The sequence below is a fragment of the Agelaius phoeniceus genome, chromosome 6 (genome assembly GCF_051311805.1).
Source record: "Agelaius phoeniceus isolate bAgePho1 chromosome 6, bAgePho1.hap1, whole genome shotgun sequence".
Lineage (NCBI taxonomy): Eukaryota > Metazoa > Chordata > Aves > Passeriformes > Icteridae > Agelaius > Agelaius phoeniceus.
The window spans coordinates 12,541,994-12,560,010 of record NC_135270.1 but is presented as its reverse complement, the minus strand read 5'-3'; the positions used below and the strand labels follow the sequence as shown (position 1 = coordinate 12,560,010).

The 18,017-nt window shown below is 50.7% G+C and overlaps 1 protein-coding gene across 1 annotated transcript; it reads right to left on the bottom strand.

Annotated features, from left to right (window-relative positions):
* Positions 1-2,591: 2,591 nt before the first annotated feature.
* Positions 2,592-17,362, bottom strand: NRIP3 (nuclear receptor interacting protein 3). The gene is made up of 7 exons (XM_054635046.2): positions 16,905-17,362; positions 10,561-10,728; positions 9,300-9,382; positions 6,775-6,914; positions 6,356-6,408; positions 6,166-6,263; positions 2,592-4,465 (listed from the first exon to the last, which is right to left on the bottom strand). Exons 1-7 carry the CDS (start codon positions 17,076-17,078, stop codon positions 4,453-4,455), a joined length of 729 nt encoding a protein of 242 aa, XP_054491021.2. The 5' UTR covers positions 17,079-17,362; the 3' UTR covers positions 2,592-4,452.
* Positions 17,363-18,017: the final 655 nt, after the last annotated feature.

Here is an 18,017-nt window from a genome sequence, read left to right as displayed (position 1 = left end):
ATTTTTAGGTTGTCGACTGTCTTCTCACCCACTTTGGGAGTGATGAGATCTCATCCTGGGGAAGTGGTTGCAGCAGCACTCTAGTAACAAAATCATTAAATCAATTGCCTTTGCAGCAAAGCCATCTCTGGTGAAATGTCACTGATACCTGCAGAGTCATCTCCAGAGCCTGCAGCCCCTCATCAGCCATGTGCTTGTTAACAGAGGAGGAGGAGAAGGAGACCAGCACATGGGTGAGCTACTGCCAACAGTGCAGGGCCCATGGAAAAAAGAAAAAAGAGGAATCTCAGCTTAGGAAAAGGAGCAGACTTTTGGTTAATGGAAACCTGATGCTTCACCTCCATCTATTAAGCAGCAGGTGATAAAGCAATACAGGCCTCAGCTGATGTTTACCCCATAAAATAAACCCAGCAATATACAGCCCCAAGGCATATGTTTATATAGAAATAAGTCATCAAGTTATTTGCTTCTGAGACATAAGAATTAGATTTGTTTTCACAACATGTTGAGTATCACTTCATCATCAGTAACAGAAAAGCCTGTAAAAAGGACCTCCCTGGAGAGCTATTAGACAACAGATTACCCTGGAGATAACTGTGAAGAGACACCCCAGCAGCTCTCATCTAATCAGCTGCTCTGCTGGTGATGAACAAATGTTGGTGGATCCCAGCAGGACCAAAGTGCAAGTGAGTGATGGCTGTAGGGCTGCTCCTGGCAGTGGCCTCTGACTTTCCACTGCAGAGTGGCCAGCCCAGAAGGAGTTAAGTAGCAAATGTGGTGGAAGGAGGGGTTGTGGGGTGAGCCCCTCTCTGCAGCCCCAGGGTGCTCCTCCTCTGCTGCTGCCTGCCCACATGCCCTGGGGTGCATCACTTGCAATGAGATACAGACATGAGTTAGGAGCTGACAGCCACTCTCCACCAGATCTCCAGGTCTCTAAAATTTTCATCAAGTGTTGATGCCTTGCCCACATGGGCCACCTTAATTGCAAGGGCCCAAGCATCAAGATCCTGCATGTTCCAGCAGCTTTGGAAGCTCTGCAATGGGCTCACCAGGGTTCTGTTTAATGTCTTCTTCTTTGAGAGATTTGTCTTGGCTTTAGGCATGACCAAAACAAAGACAAGATGTGGTCTTGGAGGGAGCAAAGGCATTCTGTCCCACCACGTGCTGCTGACCACGTGCTGCTGACCACAAGGGACAGTGCCTTGGCCAAGGAGCAGCTGGCTCACCTTCCCTGAGGCTGCTTGGGAAGGGGATTGTGCTTGGCCTCGCCTGTGAGGTGTTTATGTGCAGTATGGTGACATTAACCAGCTGAATAAAGCATTCAACAAAACCCTCTCCTACCCAAGACGCTTCTCATAACATCCTCTCACAGCTGTTTCTTTATCTCCTGAGTCCTCCCCATCCCACATGGCTGCAGGCATTGCCCTCTTCTCTGCCCCCACCTCCTGCCAAGGTCCCTGGGTTACAAGGCCTTCCTGCAGACCCATGCCAGGGAGAGGTTGCCAAAGGGGCACAGGCACCCAGCTGTGCTGGAGAGGAGCAGCACGCAGGGCTTGTGGAGCTGCTCTGCAACGCTCAGCTGCTGTTCCATTTACCCCTGTGACCGTGCAAGTGCTTGGCACAGAGATCTGATATCACCTCCCCTGTCCTGTAATCCCTCTAGACTGAGGTGAATGCCTGTCTCCCATAGCAGCTGCCCTGTCTTATCCTGCTCACAGGAGCCACCTCTGGAGGGCCCCCATCTCCAGGGCTAGCCCCACTGTGCAGAAGGGATGGAATTTTGCCCATGGATTTTCAACTTGCATGTGCTGGGGCTCTGCTCTCTAGCACCACGAATAAATCTAGAATCCTGTAGCAGCTCCAGGAAGCATGAGACATTATTTTTGCCTGTACATTGATTCTTCTCTTTTTTTTTCTCCATTTTATTGCTGGAACCTGGTTTCTTTCCATGCTCAGAATGCCAGCCCAGCATTGAGGAGAAGCAATTTCACTGGGTGTGGAGTATTGCTGCTCCACCAAAGGTTGTTGCTGTGGGACTTGGAGTGAGTGAAAGGATAATTTCTCATCAGTAAGACAGACCTCAACTACTGCTGAAGAATCCTGAAGCCCATCCAGGCAGAGACAGGAGTCCCTAAATCCAGACTCAAAGTTTTGGGGAAGTGGCACTCATGCCTCACCTCTCGTGTTCTGGCCACTTTCTTTTCCCAGCTTTCCAGAGTTTACAAAGGACTCTCATATCCATCCTGCAAGCTAACTGAACACAAGATAAACACCAAAACAGCTGTCCAAAGGCTAAACCTGGTAACAGCAGGGTCTCATCGATCTCATTCCTCCCTCGGGAGGGAGAGCCATGGTGACAGAAGGTTGGGATTTCAAGTGCTCACCTTTCAGCCCGAGTGCTGTGTGCCATTTAGCCTGCCCTGCTTAATTCATCCCAACTGCCACTCTCCCTCAGCTCAATGGCAATTCCCAACACCATTTCCAAAAGCACTGTAGAGCCCCAACAGACCTAAGAATGAAACAAACCCTTTTCTTAACAGAGGCATGCACTGAAAACAAATTAAAAACAGCCTATCTAGCACACAAGCAAATAAACAGCAATAATGGTGTAACTTTATTTAGATTTAATTTGACATTTAGCACAGTAATATGCACAGAAAGAAAAAAGTACCAAAATACCAAACTCATAGCATATAAAATAATCAAATATATTTCATATTTAGTGAAATATTTCTACAACACATCAGTGGGACTACCCAAGCAGCCCAACCCTGTAAATATATATATATTTATAGCTGTGTTATATAAAATACTGTATGTAGAGAAAGCACTGAAACTTATCACCAAAATAGAAAATAGCTCAAAATACAGATAGTTCAGATTTGCTGGATATACCCAATATCGAAAAGAGGTTCAAACCCACTGCAGGAGATAAAGCTCCAGCTGAGATGCTCTGGCAGGCATGGGATGGCAGGGTGGGCACACACTGGATCAGCTGGCAGGAGCCTGGCTGCCAAAGGCCATGAGATGACAAAACTTTCTGATCCTGAGCCAAAACCATCAAGAGGATTCCAAAGCGGGAATGCCGGCGGTGCTTGCGGCCGACGCGGGGCCAAAGCGCTTTTGGAAAGTCAGAGCTACCAGAGCAGCACAGCTGCATCCCTTAGGGCTCCAGCTGCAGCAGGACTGGCCATCAGCAGATGCACAACACCACAAGGAGATTATTCTGAATTTTAGAGATGCCTCTTCAGCAGATGGCAGCGATTCATTCCCAACAGGTTGTGAAAACATAAAAAGCTGCGTTTGTGCAAGGCCAGGCTCCCCCAGGCAATACCGTGTGGCACGGGAAGCAGCAACCCTGTGACAGTGACACCAAATGAAGGGCTTGTCCTGGCAAAAACTCCCACCTCCCCTGAGGAGGTTGCACTTAGGAACCCAAGGAATCAAGGGTTGCACTTAGGAACCCAAGCAGTTTGTAGACAGGTACAAAGAACATGGCATTTCTGGCACCAGCACTGAAGTGCAGCTGGGGTCAATAACCTGCACCAGCCCTGGCCTGGGCGCTGCAGGGGCTTCAGGCTGGTGCTGGCTGGGCAGGGACAGGCACAGGTCCTGCTGGCAGGGGCAGCCAAGGGCACTGCAGCTCCTGCTTTCCAGACACCACACTCGTGTGCTCATTTGTTGCTTTTTGGCCTGGTGTAATGATTGATTTACTTGTCCACCCCCACAGGAAGGCAGCCAAGACTTGCCCAGAGGACCCTGCTCAGAGGGTTTCGAGCCCCAGCACTGGTACCAGCCCCACACTGGGAGATCACCCTGGGAGCCCTCCCAGACCCTGTTCCTGTGCTTCTGCCATGCCACTGCAGAGAAGCCTGTAATCCATTAATAATTCTGCAATTGCTCTTTGTCATCAAGCCAGCAGTTGCATCCCTAATTACATGGCAACAATACTATGCTATCAGGATGAGCTATAATTCCTAGGTGGTATGAACATTGTTATTTTACTCTGAGTAACTTCCTGGTAATGGCCATTTGAATGTGGCAATATCAATTAAGTGAATATAAATGCTTAGTCCCTGGAAAAATCATTAATAAAAATCTCATTCTGGTAGCCTCTAATCACAGCTAAGTACAATAACTCATAGGAGGCCACTATAAAAATTATTTTTCTCATCAGAAGAAATTCATAAGGTTTTCCCAACTGTTTGTAATAAAGAGGACACTATATAGAAAAGTCCAGAAAATAAGCACACATTTGTTTCTCAAAACCCATAGATAAACATGACAATATCTCTAAATTACTGGCTACAAACAGGATTTCATTTAGCTCTACTCAAGCTGTAGCCTAGTATAAACATTTTCAAAGCAGCACGTTGCTGTTTCATCTGGAACAGCTGCACAGGATTTCTTTGATATCAAGCTCCTACGTGGGGATGATGTTTCAATTTCTCTTTATGCCTCCAAACTGAAACAAGAAGGAAAAGACATTTAGTAAAACAGGTGCTTTTTATGGAGAGAAAAAAAAAAAAAGGCAGCATAATTTGGCTTTTAAAGCAGTTCTAAGAAATTATTTATCAGTGCAGCGGTGACAGAGCCACGCTGTGTCTGTCCATCTGTATCCCAAAGGAGGCAGGGGGCCCAGGCTGTGCTCCTGCCTGGCTCCCCCGGTGTGTGCCCGGCGCTCCCTGGGCTCACACGCTGTCCCCAGGGCCAGCAGCTCTCCGGGACACATGCCAGGGGGTGACCTGGACACGGAGCAGGGACCCTGAGCTCTGCTCCTGACATGGACCAGCCCCTACATCCCTGCTGCCCTCCCCATGCACACAATCGGCTGAGGGAGCAGAGCTCCTTCCCCGCTCCCTCCGAGGCTCCTGGAGCCGGCAGCTCCCAGCACAGCAGGTTTGAGCTGCACGGGGCTGCAGCACATCCCAAACCCGGGGCTGCAGCACATCCCAAACCACCCCGGGGGCTGCAGCACATCCCAAACCACCCCGGGGGCTGCAGCACATCCCAAACCCCGGGGCTGCAGCACATCCCAAACCCCGGGGCTGCAGCACATCCCAAACCCCGGGGGCTGCAGCACATCCCAAACCCCGGGGGCTGCAGCACATCCCAAACCCGGGGGCTTCAGCACATCCCAAACCCGGGGGGCTGCAGCACATCCCAAACCCGGGGGGCTGCAGCACATCCCAAACCCGGGGGGCTGCAGCACATCCCAAACCCGGGGGCTTCAGCACATCCCAAACCCCGGGGCTGCAGCACATCCCAAACCCCGGGGGCTGCAGCACATCCCAAACCCCGGGGGCTGCAGCACATCCCAAAGCCCGGGGCTGGTCGCGACAGGACGCTGACCTACATCGCCCACCGGACGCACTTTCTCAAGCAGTGAGCAAAGGTTTTTTAGGTTGCTGAGCAGCCACAAGCGCTGCCTGCCAAGGCACGAAGTGCAAACGCCCTGTCAGGCACTCGGTGCCCGCAGGTTTCGTGAGTCAGAGGCAGCAATCAGTGAAACATCTCTCATTCACAGCACCCTGCAAGAGAGAGCCCCATGCAGGGCTGGGGAGTGGGGGTTTGCCCTGCCTGCTTGCCTGCAGAGCCAGCCACCACGGCTACACACACTTAAATATGAGCTGTACTTACAGCACATATTTATCTCTCTTTAGTGAGATAAGGCTGGAAAAATCTGGGACACCAGGAGGGGCTGGCAGCAGGGCTGCTGGGGTGATGGGGGAGAAGTGGCAACACCGTTATCTGCAGGCAGGATCTCTCTCTCAAACATTCATGTGGGTTTGTTGGCCTTGCTTCATAAATATTTTCCAGACAAAGATTTGTGTGCGAATGCTGTCAAAGCAGCCTCAAGGAGTCCTTATGGTGACCTCCAAAAAGTACATTTCCTAAGGCATTCCCCTGTGCATGTCTTGTCAGACACTTGCTTTGATGCACAATGTTTACTAGGAGAAAAAAGCAGTAAAAGCTGACAAAGGCTGCTGAAAACTCAGGACTCCATTTCAAAATTTGATGAGCTGATGCAAACAATTTCGGCCAGGGCCACTGACCTTTCACTCACCTCCAGCAAAGGGTCTGGCAGCTCTGTGTGGCCCTGCCAGGGGGCACTGCCAGCAGGCTGAGAGATGCACATGCAGCTCACCTCCCCAGGCTACTTACTGCTCTCCTGCCTCTGCACTGTCAGCGCCCACAAACGGGATTTCCTCCCTGTCCATCTGCCCCAGAACCAGGTGGTGCTTCTCCATGTTTATGACACACTGGAGAGAATAAATACCTTTAGGTAAGAGGGAAAACTGCAAGTTAGAGTGGTCCCAGCTCCCCCATCAGCATCCTGCTGGAAAACTCCTACCTTCAGAGACTTCAGTGTCTGCAGCCCAAAGGAAAAGGGTTGGTCATTTTCTTCTGGAAAAAAAAAAAAAAAACAGGACCTTTCAGATTTATACATTCAAAATACCCTCCTGGGCTTTTTGTCAGTGACTCCATCCTTCCTTCGTGGTTGCTGTGCTAAGCAAAACCCTGTTTATAAAGGGACTGACTCAGAGGAGAACAGGAGGGCACAGGAGGGCAGGCAGATGTGCCTGCAGTGGTTGCTCCATCAGCATGGCAAAGCCAAGCTTGTGAACACATCCTCCCCCTTCCCCCTGGGGACCCAAACAAGAACTGCCTCTATTTGAATTTTACCATCTTCCTAAAGCTCTGTTTTTCCTGCTGGGGTGGGAGGAAGCAGAGCCCAGCCCGGGGAGGAGGAGCAGAGGGTGGTGCACTCACCCACGACGAGGGCAGCGCACTCCACGGGGACCGCTCCCACCGTGAGCGACAGACACTCGATCCGCCCGATGGCTTTCACCTTGTTTGGCAAGGAAACCACCTCCTCTTCCACAGGGAGTGCTTTGAGATGCTCCTTTAACCTGTGGGCATTGAAAACACTCCTAACATCAAGTGGCCATGGCTTGGCTGTTCCAGCAAGGAGCAAGTGGTGTTTGGAGGGTGCTTACGCCTGAAGTGCTCTTAGCTTGCTCATTCATCCTGCTGTTATTGGAAAGCTGCTTCCCTGGCAGGTTCTGTGGGGGTAACCTGCAGACTGCCAGCAGACCTCAGCATGACCCACAGTGCTGCCCAAGCACAGCTCTGTGCTGCACTTTGGGTTTTACCAGAGGAATCTCTTTCCTACGATTTCCCGAGATTTGGGGAATGCAGAATTGCTTCAAATGCACTGTGGGTGTAAGGAAGGGTCTGTTCACTCCAGCTTCCACGAGTGGAGCTGACACTGTGTCCCCATGGAATCATAGAAATGCTGAGGCTGGAGCAGACCTCTAAGGTCACCATGTCCAGCTGTGTTCCCAGATGCCCCACCCACACATACTTTGAACACTTCCAGGCACAGTGATGCCACCACTTCACTGAGCAGCTTCTTCCATGCCCTGACCACCCTTGCAGGGAATAAATTTTTCCTGATGGCACAACCTGAAACCATTTCCTCTGGTGCTGTCACTCATTACCTCACTTAAGCCTCCTTTTGGGGAGTTGTAGAGAGTAATAAGGCACCCCCTTTTCCCCATACCTCACATGGGATGGAGAACATGCCTCGCATCCAGGGTGGCCCAGTCCATGTTTGTTAGTTTGTTAGGTGCTGCTGCTGGCTTTGTTCTGAGGAAATGGGGACAGATCAATCACATTCAGCCCAAAGAAAACAAAAAAGGATGTCAGAGATACTTCAGGTACAGTTTCTACCTACACCCTTTGAAGTGGTCTGACAATACTAATTAAATATTTAGCTTCAGTTTCTCTTTTAAACTGAACTAGAATCTAATGGGAAGGCTGTTTGAGGTGCTGATCTCTCCCTCAGATAAAAGCCAGATCAAGTTTCAGCTGTTTGAGGTGCCTTTCTGTTGAGCCGCATTGCAGCAGTGCTTGTGTGTGTGTGTGTGTGTCTGTCTGTCCTGGGGGCCAGCCCCTTCAGAGGCTCCAGGACTGAGGTGGGCATTGCCCACACCATTTAACACAGGTGAGGGGTAGCAGGGAAAAGGAGCTGGATCCCCTCTGCTGCTTTCTTGGAGTGTGGCCTTAAAAATCAGCAGGAGCACATCAATCAGAAGTTCATGAGTTCCTTGGCTGCCTCCTGCTCCTCCTACAGCTCCACAGGGGATTTCTCCTACTGGCAAGCTGTGAGCCTGCTGCACTGCTTTCCTCAGGGTGAGGGGGAGAGAGTGACTGGCATCATGACAAAGACACAAAAAATCTTTGAAAAAGAAAGGGGGAATTGAGGCTGAGCATCAAACACACAAGTGCTGCTTGGAGGCACCAGGTGCCCTGAGACCTGGGCAGTAAAACAGGCTCTGACCTCTCTCCAGTGCTCTTGGAAGGACAGGGCTGCTGCAGCAGAGCAGTGCTGCAAGACCTGCACTGGGAGTTCTTAGCTTGTAAAAAACCATGTAAAAAGCACAGGGAGCAGAGGAGCTGTCCCAGAGCAGGAAATCCCTCCAAATGCCATCGTGTGGCCATCCTAAGCTTGCCTGAGCTGCTCCCCAGGTTGGATTAAGCACAAACACCTTCTAGTCACTAAGCACTGTTGTGCAAAGAAGTAATTAATGTTAGGAGAGAACAGGCACCATTCATTCAGGGATGTGCAGTAGCAGGGGTAATTTTCTTTTTTTTTCATAATTATTGCAAGTTAGCTGCAAAAAGCAATGACTCCATGGCAATAAAGTGCCAAAACCTCCTTGATATCCTATGAGCTGCTGCCTGGTCCTGTTCCTCAGAGATGACAGAGAGTTTTGCTGCAAATGGCTGTCAGTCACCTCTAATAATCCATAAATACATTTCCTTCTCCTTTAACCAAGAGAAATTTGTAACTGGGAGCAGCATCAGACACCCAGTTCTGAGAAGATGCATGCACACAGCTTCTTTACATGGGAAAATGTAAATACATTACTGGGCCAGCAGGCTGGGGGCATGTCCTGCCACAGGAGCCTGCAGAGCTGGGCTGGGCTGCCCTGGGGACACAGAGGGCTGGGGAAGGTTCAGCTGTTTTGTGAGGCACTGAGTGACAAGCAGGCAGTGAAAAAATGCAAATGCATCCAACCCTCTGAAGGGATTCCCTCAGAGGTGAATAGGGTGGCACCCTGCTCTGTTCCACCTCCCTGCCATTTAAGATTAGGACAGGATTTGGTTGGGACAGGAGGGTCAGGGGCTCGCCCAGCCCTTCCAGAATGACCATCACTGACCTGGGCAGAGCCCCAGCCCCAGGCCACTGCCTGTGCTGCCCCTGCAGAACAGAAACCCAGGATAGTTACCCCAGCCTGTCCAGGCAGGCAGCTGACATGAGGTTGTGCTGTGAGCCAGTGTCCACCACGGCCTTCAGCTCCTTCCCCGCACACTGCAAGAGCAAGAGGAGATGGGAAATGATGTGAGGGATGCAAGATGAGCACCAGAGTGTCCAGGAGCTCTGGTGACCATGGACTCTCCCATGCCAGCTCATCCCTGCCCCCTGCACTCTCAGATGCTCATGGGGTCCCAAGCCCTCCCTGGCTCATTTGTATCAGTTTCTCTGGGTCTGCATTGAAGGCACTGGAGACAGTGGTTCATGTTTGGACTCAGGTGTTGATTATTTCTTATCAGTAAAACAGTCTCACTACTGTCAGTTGGGCAGCTTTTCATTAGAAGGCACAAAATGGCCAACAATCTCTTGTTACAAGGTCTTTTAAGACTAAACTATCCAATTAAGAACTGACACCTGGGTTATTTTCCCTTTTAACCCAATAACTGATCCCAAAGAGCCCACAATGCAGACTTTTGTGCCCAATTACAAAATGCCACCCAAACCCATGAAGAAGAAGGAAGAAGCATGAAGAAGAAACCCAGGACAACACCCTGTGCCCTCCATCTTGCTTCCATCCACAACATACTAAAAATCCCAAAAACTAAATTTCTCACCTAAGTGATACACCTACACTGCTCTCTATAATCTATTGCACACTTTTGTGGATTCCAGTCTTTCTCCATGAATGAGGGTCAAAGTCACTGCTCCCCTGGGGGTCAGGGCACCCCAGAGCAGACACAGAAATATTCCCAGTGCCCTGGGTTTCCACAGTTTTCCCCTGCAGAGAGCAGATGGGGCAGCCCCAGGCAGGAGGGAATGCTGCGGAGAGTGGGAAATAGAAATGAACACGGGGCTAAGGAAGAGAAATGTGAAATTGCCCCTGGGCAAAGAAAATAGGGATGGCACTTGAGGAAAACAAGCAGGCTGTGAACACAAGGATTTGCCATGGATAATTATACCCCAGCATTTCAGCATGCTGCCCCAGCTTAACTATCCCCTCTGCCCTGATGTGCAAGGGAAGACACCCCCCACACCAGGTCTCTCTGTGATTCCCAAGTGGGCATCTCTGCCACAGCAGCCTGGAGCTGCAGAGGGAGTGTATCCCCAGAGCTGTGACAGTCCTGTGGGAACACAAACCTGGCTGGGAAACATGCAGAACAAGAGCACAGCCTGAGACTGTGGGAAATAAAATCTGCAGGAAAAAAAACCACAAAAGGCTGTGGAGAGACTATTACCTGGCAGCTCACCACTATGAGCTCTTCATCCTCAGTTTTCCCTGAGCTGCCCAGTTTGGCTTGGTTCAGCTTGTTGGTCTGTGGTGAGAGATCCTTTGGAGCCCAGCTGCCCCGGAACTTGGATAGGTTTGTCTCCATCAGGCGCTTCTGCAGGATGTTATGTGGTTGCTGTAAGGCAGAGCACACACAGAAGAGCAGCTGAAGTCAGAGGAAAGCCACACAGTGTTCTGTGTCATCCAACTGCCTGTGGTGCCCAGGGCCAGCACTGCTGGCATGGGAAGTAGGTCCTAAAGTCTCACTCTCCCTAATTCCCACACTATAGCTGTTCTTCCCAGCTAGTTCTGGCTTACCTGTCTTTGACTGAAAAGAGCTTGATTTTACAAAGGGGATAATACTTTCAAACTATCAACCTTTGAGACCTTGGAGGGATGCCTTTCTTTTATCAAACCCAAATTCAAGGTTTGATTGCATACAGGAATCCAAACAAGTCTGGCCTTTTCAAGCTGGTGTTTCAACCACAACTGTCTTCATCTCTTCATTAAGGGAATTCCATAGTGATGTGAAAAATTAGGATGCAACAAATCACTTTTCCAATTATATTCACCACCTTAGTATGAATAATGTCTAAAATTGCCCTCTGTGCCTCTTTCCCCTGTACTTTTATTTAGCTGCTAAATGGGACCAATCCTGAGTGCCATACCATGAGAGGAAAGGGAGAGGAAGGAAAGAGGTAAGTTCATCTGAGGCAGGTAGGTATTCTCCCAGAATTCCCAGCATTTCTTTCTTTCTCTGTTGTTTCCATTTGCTCTGGGAGAGGCATGTTGCCTCTCAAGATCTCCTCCAACCTCTTTCCCAAAAGCCTTTTTATGTTTAATGTTCATCTCAGATGGATGCACACACTCTGCTGGAGGTGAAATGACTCTGCCTGATTATCTGCTCATTTCTCTGCCTGGCTAATCTGCCCTCCCCATTAATGCCTTTCCTTCTGATTTTAATTTCTCCATGGTGAGACATTTTTTCTGGCTTATCCCTGAATTTTTGCATTGATGTTAAACATGCCTGTATGCCAGCAGAGACATCTGAACCAGAAAACCTCCTCATCCCAAGGGAATATCAGAGTCAGGATAACTTTGAAAACCTTGGGCCGTGGCTCCCCAGGTTGGCCAGTGCCCACCTTTGTGCACAGCATGTTAAATAACACCACTTCCAGAAGTCTGATGCAACTTGGCATCCTCCTAAAATAACTGCAGCCACCTTGGCACGTCAGATCGCGCTGTGGGTGCGGCGCGGGCAGCGGAGCCGGACCAGACCCGTGGGCTGGGGCAGCTGCACAGCACCAGTGGGCACTGGCACGTGGCAGCTCCTGGTGTCCCCACTTTCTACCCTCCTGCCTTCTGCTGCTTGAAATAAAATCCCATGGCCATTTGGGGCTGCAGGTGCTGTGTCTGACCAGCCCACTCCAGAGCACGTCCTGAGTCTGAGCACCAACTCCTGACGGGGGGGAATCGGCTCTGACATGGTGCTGCCTTCAGTGAGGCCAAGCAGCAGAAACCAGCATCACTTGACTGCACCAAAGGCAGGCACTGGCTGCACTGCTGCTGGGCCCTGTGTGAGGGACAAGCAGAACAGTTTGGAAGTGAGAGCTCCCTGCACAAGGCAGAAGCTGTAGGGGCACAGTCAGCACTGTGATCACCTCCAGCCCTGTCATCACCTCCAGCACTCCTCACCAGAGCAAAAATGCAGGCCAGGGTTTTCTGACAGTGGATGGGGTGTCCTTTTCACCCTTTAGGTTTGACTGCAGCTCAGGAACACAGCTGAACACTAATTCTTCACATCATTTACAAACCACAACAGGAAGGCTAGGGCAGTGTAGAAGTAAAGGATGATGCTCACCCAGCTGGCAGAAGACAGCCTGCCCTCAGTGGGCACCTCCTTGTGCCCAGCCCCACCCAGGCAGCACCAAGAGAAACTCCTGAATGCCATCAGCCTCTTCTCATCTGCCTGGCCTCAATCTCCACCACACACCTCACTGCTATTGACTGTCATCTACCATTTAATTCAACCCATTTTTTTTAACTACAAGTTCTCCTATGGATTGTTAATCAGTAGCATATATGGGTTTTCTTACATGGGATCAATCACCAAAAGGAACAAATCCATCACTCAGGAGTCACAAGTTACCAGCACAAATGGGATTGTCTTTTGTTGATGCTTGCCCTTCTGAAAACCACAGCAAATTCTGCCTCTAGGGAGACAAATATTCCTTATGTTGTGCTCCAATACAGCAATAATCTGGCAAGAGGGGGCTGAAAAGGTTCCCTGCAGCACCATCCTGTCTCAGGCTATTAATTAGTTTGCTTTAACTTGGATTTCCCTTGACTCTTGTGTGCACCAGAGTGAGGGATGTTAGTCACAGAGATGACTCAAGTGATGGATATGTACTTGGTAAATGGATAATGTGCCAGGGGACATTTGCAAATGCACATTTTGCTGGCAAACTGCAAGCAGACCATGTCTGGGAGGGAGGGAGGGAGAGGAGGAAGAGGAGGAAAACCTCCTCCTGACAGCAGTGGGGAAGGCAGCTGTGTTCTCCCTCCAGCCTGGGCCTGGCAGTGTTTGAAGGAACCCAGATCACCTGGCACAATATTCCTTTGCATTGCAAAAAACTGTTGAAAGTTTTATAAAAGTATAGAACGTTACATTTCATTGTGTCAGCAAAAAAATAAGTTTTCCTTTTATCATTCAGCACTACATAAATAGAAATCAGGATTTTTTTCATAAGATGGGTCCATTTCCAACCCCAAGATTTGCAAAAAGCTATGATCCCCTAAAAATGTCACAGTGAAGACCTAAAGAAGCAAGGGGAGACATCATCTACTGCTGACCTTAGTTACCACTGTCTGTCAGAAGCACAAATAATTCTGCCCAGCTTTGTTCCTCTGTGATTTGCAAGCAAGTGCATTGCTGCAGCTTGCAGTATTCATTTCCCTGGCAGGTTTCCCTCTATTTGGCTTCCAGATCTGGGGATAACAAGATCCATCAACAATTTCACTGAGGTGGAGGTGAAAGTCAGGGAAGATACCAGCTCCCCTCCTCCACAAATCCATCTCAAGAGGTTTGCCCTTTTTTCTGTACCTAGACAGTAGAGGGGGAGGGAAAAAAGAGTTTTAATGCATCAACAGAGCTAATCCCAAGAAATAATCAATTTCTCTCTCTTCTTCCCACCCTTCACCCAAGCTCACACATGTCCCTGACAGCATCATGTGCTGTCAGCCCCTCTCCTGGGGTGCTGAGGGGGGACAGAGCTGCCCCCTGTGTGCCCAGGCAGCAGCCAGCTCTCTGGGCAGGCAGAGCACACAGCATCAGAGAGTTTGGCACTCCAGGTGACACACACCAAACTCTGGGCGTGCACAGCAGGGCACTGGGGACTCCTCAACGTGCTGCAGTCCATCCATGCTGCCCCAGCTGTGGGGAGCTGGGGCTGGGGGGCACCCAGGGGAGCTCTGAGAGCACGATGGAAACGGGAAATGCCTTTGTTGCTGTTGCTGCTTTTGTTACTATTTATAACTCTGCTGCCCAGGTTGTCAAATGATGCGGGGCTGTTCCAGACAAAGCTGCTCCAAACTGCTCTGGTGGCTCTGGGGGCAAGCAACAAGTGGAGGAGCTGCAAGGGCCAGCATGGCCTGTCCAGGCTGGAGGGGGGCCGTGGTTACCCTGTCAGGAAGCCCCATCCCAGCTAAAGACCATCTCAGGCCAGTTTTTGGGCTTCAGAAAAGAGGATAATAGAGGGAAAAGGCATCAAAACAAAGCCATTTCTGTTCTCCACATCTAGCATAGCATTTGCCAAATTCAGCGTATGCTTTGCTACAGCTTGGTCTCAATACTGGACAGAGGGCAGTACCTAAAGGGAACAAGGAGCTGGAGTTCTGTCTGAGCCAGAGTAATTCACTGGGAATGATGAGAGCATTGAAATGGATGATCACAAGCAGCATTTATCAAACCTGCCTGTGCACAGCATCACCAGGAGAGCTGAGTGATGGCACACAGAGAGGGGATGCCAGCACAGCCACCCTGCTGACCTGCAGCAGCTCTGCTGTGCACAGAACCCCCGCACCAGGGCCACAGGGAAGGGGATTTCTCCCCAAAACCGCAGTGCCAGCTGCCACAGTGACAGACAGGATCTGTTCTCACCACCTGTCACCATCTCTGAGGAGCTGTTCTCTCATCTCTGCTCTGCCAAGGCTGCTGGAAAAGCCCCAGGGGAAGCCCTGCATTAATAATGCCAGGAGCCCCTGAGCAGCCACGCAGCTCCAGCACAGGCACCTGCTGCTCCATGGGCACAGGCACAACCATCCTCAGGGAGGCCATGCAAACACCTTGGGCCAAGAGCCCTGGGCCTCCTGACCATGCAGCTCAGCCCCTCTGGGCATGGGCCTCTCAATTTGGGGCCAGGCCAAAGTGAAGCCCCATATTCTGGAGGGTCTCCAGTCTCAGAGATGCACAGTCTCCCCCCCTCCTGGGGACAGCCCTTGTGACATCTAGGCAGCCCCAGCAGTGGGGACACACAGTGTGGCCTCCCACACAGCAGTGCCCTTTCCCACCCTGGCTGTGGCAGGGGTGAGTGTGGCAGCATCACTTCACTGCAACACACCCCAGGGACCATCTCTGAAACCACAGGATCCTCTCTGCAGCTGTGGGAACAGGCCAGGGCCAGTGCCCTCACTTTGGGGACTCCCTGCACACCCCCTGGGGCAGGAGCCTGTAGCCAAGGGAGCCCTGGCCACACATGCCAACCCCCCCATGGTGACAAGGGGCATTTTGCAGGGGGGGCCCAGACCAGCTGGGGTCTCACCCCAGCCCCATGGGCATCTCACCTCTGCCACCTCACCTCCTTCTTTTTGTTCTTGGAGGGATCTGGGAGCTGTGGCCCTCCCCAGGGCTTTGGCACATCCCTGGAGAGGGCTCCCCAGGCAGATCCTCCCTGCAGGGGCTGTGGGTGCAGCAGGGATGGTGCTGCAGCCATGGCACAGGAGCAGGGAGGACACCTCGAGGGACATTTCTGTGTCAAGGAGCCCCTGCTCTGCCCCTGGTGCTGGTACAAAACCTGGTCCTCGCTCTGCAGGGCAGGGACTTCAGTGCTCAGTGCCCCTGGCTCCTGCTACCTGTTGATTCTTACCTGGGCAGAGCAGAACCCACGTCAGGGACTCAGTCCTGCTCACTGAGGGTCACAGAGCCACAAAATGTCATTTAGACTCTGCTGAAAACAGTAATAAAGCCATCCCTCCCTGAAAAGCACTTCAACTCCCTGCTGGAGAGCTGCAATTCACTGGTGACCAGGAAAGCTCCTTCTGAGCCTTTCCCTGGGCAGGAGCTTCACTTCCTGCAATTGCAAAACCCTTGAGATATAAAAAAATCACCTCCATGTGCACTGCAGAGAACAGCCAACTCATTCCACTTGTCTCAAGCCTAACCCAGCTGAGCAGGAAGGCTCTGTCAAAACAAAACACTAAAAATAAAAATATTTACTTTGGTTTACAATAAAACCCATATCGTGCATTGGAAAAAAAGAAAATACTGTTTTACAAGATGCAAGCTATTTTCAACACTTGGGCAAAAAACCTAAAGGAGCTTTCCCTGGTAGATATGTTTTCTAAATTTTACTCCTTATGTCAGAACTGTTGATGTTACATTGGGGTATCCTTTCCCAGCAGAGAAAGCTGAAATGTTTGCACAGTATTTAGAAATGCTCTCCAGCCCCCAGACATGGTGAATAACACCAAGTACAGGATCACATAGATCACTGCATATGTAAATGTTTTAAACCTAAAACTATGTCTCTTTGGTTTAAGAAGCCCCATATATGCATTGGCCTTTATTGAAGTGTGATCTTGAGAGTTTTATATTTTGAAATACCAGTGACTATACTTCACTGAATCTTTATGATTATGTGTTGTGTGTACATATAGATCACAGGCCAACATGTGTGTGTGCATATGCATTGTATGAAGTCATTTTGACTTACTCTGACCCAGAGAGGAATTCTGTACTGCAAACAGAATGCCATTTTCATGCAAAAGTGAAAAAAATAATTTAAAAAATTAAATGCCATTAACTCTGAATGCCAGGCATCTAAAAGTACTTACTAGAAGAAAACAGCTGTGGTTATAACTACCATCAGATTTCGACTCCCTTCCATTTACATGCCATAACTACCATCATATTTCTACCCCCTTCCTTTGCATGCTACAGTCCCATTTTTCACAATCAGTTCCCACACGCAACCAACTTCTCCTAACAGAGACACTGCCCTAGCAGTCCTTCCAATAAACACAACAGAGCCTTACAGTATCCTTCGACGTGCCCAGCTTCTTCAGCCCGTCCAGAGGGAGGAGATCTGCGGAATCCTTGTGGATGAACTGAACCGCCTGCTTCATCCTCCTCTGCTGGCGGAGAGACGCCGCTTCCCTTATCTCCACTTCTTTCCTGCTCGGCTCTGTCAGGATGCCCGAATAAAACATCTCCGCTGCCTCTGCGAGCGGCTGGCTCGGCCGAGCTGGAAGGATGAGGAGCTGCGCGTCCCGGGAGCAGCGCTGGGGATGCGGGGATGCGGAGCTGCGCGGCCCGGGAGCAGCGCTGGGGATGCGGGGATGTGAGGATACGGAGCAGCGCTGGGGATGCGCGGCCGCCCGCGCTTTATATCCCGGGCTCGGTGACGCGGGGAGCGGGCGCAGGTAGCGCGGCAGCCGGCGGGGGGAGCGGGGCTGCTCCCGGGGATAGCACCCACGGTAACATCCCCGCCCTCCCTCCGTCCCTCCCTCCCCGCCGCCAGGGCGCGGCTCCCGGAGCACCGGGCGGTGAGAGCTCCCAGCGCCCCGGGCTGGGCGGATGCAGCCCCGCGGCCACCATGGCGAGGGTTGGTACCTTGTGCCCGGGGTGGCCCTGGTCTCGTCACAGCATGGCCAGCAGCAGTCTGGATCATCACTGTCCTCTCAAGCACCCAGGAAAACTGTCTCAAAAGATGTCCCAGCCAAACTGGGGCACCTTAAATGCGGTTTTACACAGGGTTTCTGTAGCCATCAAATGTCCGGGTACAGCACAATGTGGCTGATCACCAGCACCCACACCACTGATTGTTAATCAGAGCAAAACTTGGCAAAGCAGCTATGGTTTTGCAGCTTTTGTGCTGCTTGCCTAATGACCCAGCTGTTGCTGGAGCCAGCCTTGCTGTAGTTACTTAGCTCTGGTCCCAGACAAAGCTGGCAGATGTGATAGAGGATGCTGGCATTACCTTGGCTCATTAGAGGTGTCCTTTAGTCTTCATGGGCAGCTCTAGGCTTCCAAGAAGTAAAATCCTTTTTCCTGGGGCTGGCCTGTCCTTTAACTTGTTTTATTTAAGGATGAACAAAGTCCTCAGTCCTCTTTCCATTACAGTGTACAATACAAACTAATGCACATTA

Bases quoted from the DNA above. Each gene is read 5' to 3' on its own strand.
- NRIP3 (XM_054635046.2), bottom strand. From the start codon at position 17,078: ATGTTTTATTCGGGCATCCTGACAGAGCCGAGCAGGAAAGAAGTGGAG. The intron at 9,383-10,560 runs GTAATAGTCTCT...TTGCTCTTGCAG, and splicing joins TCATAGTGGTGAGCTGCCAG to TGTGCGGGGAAGGAGCTGAA. The intron at 6,264-6,355 runs GTAGGAGTTTTC...TATTCTCTCCAG, and splicing joins AGACACTGAAGTCTCTGAAG to TGTGTCATAAACATGGAGAA.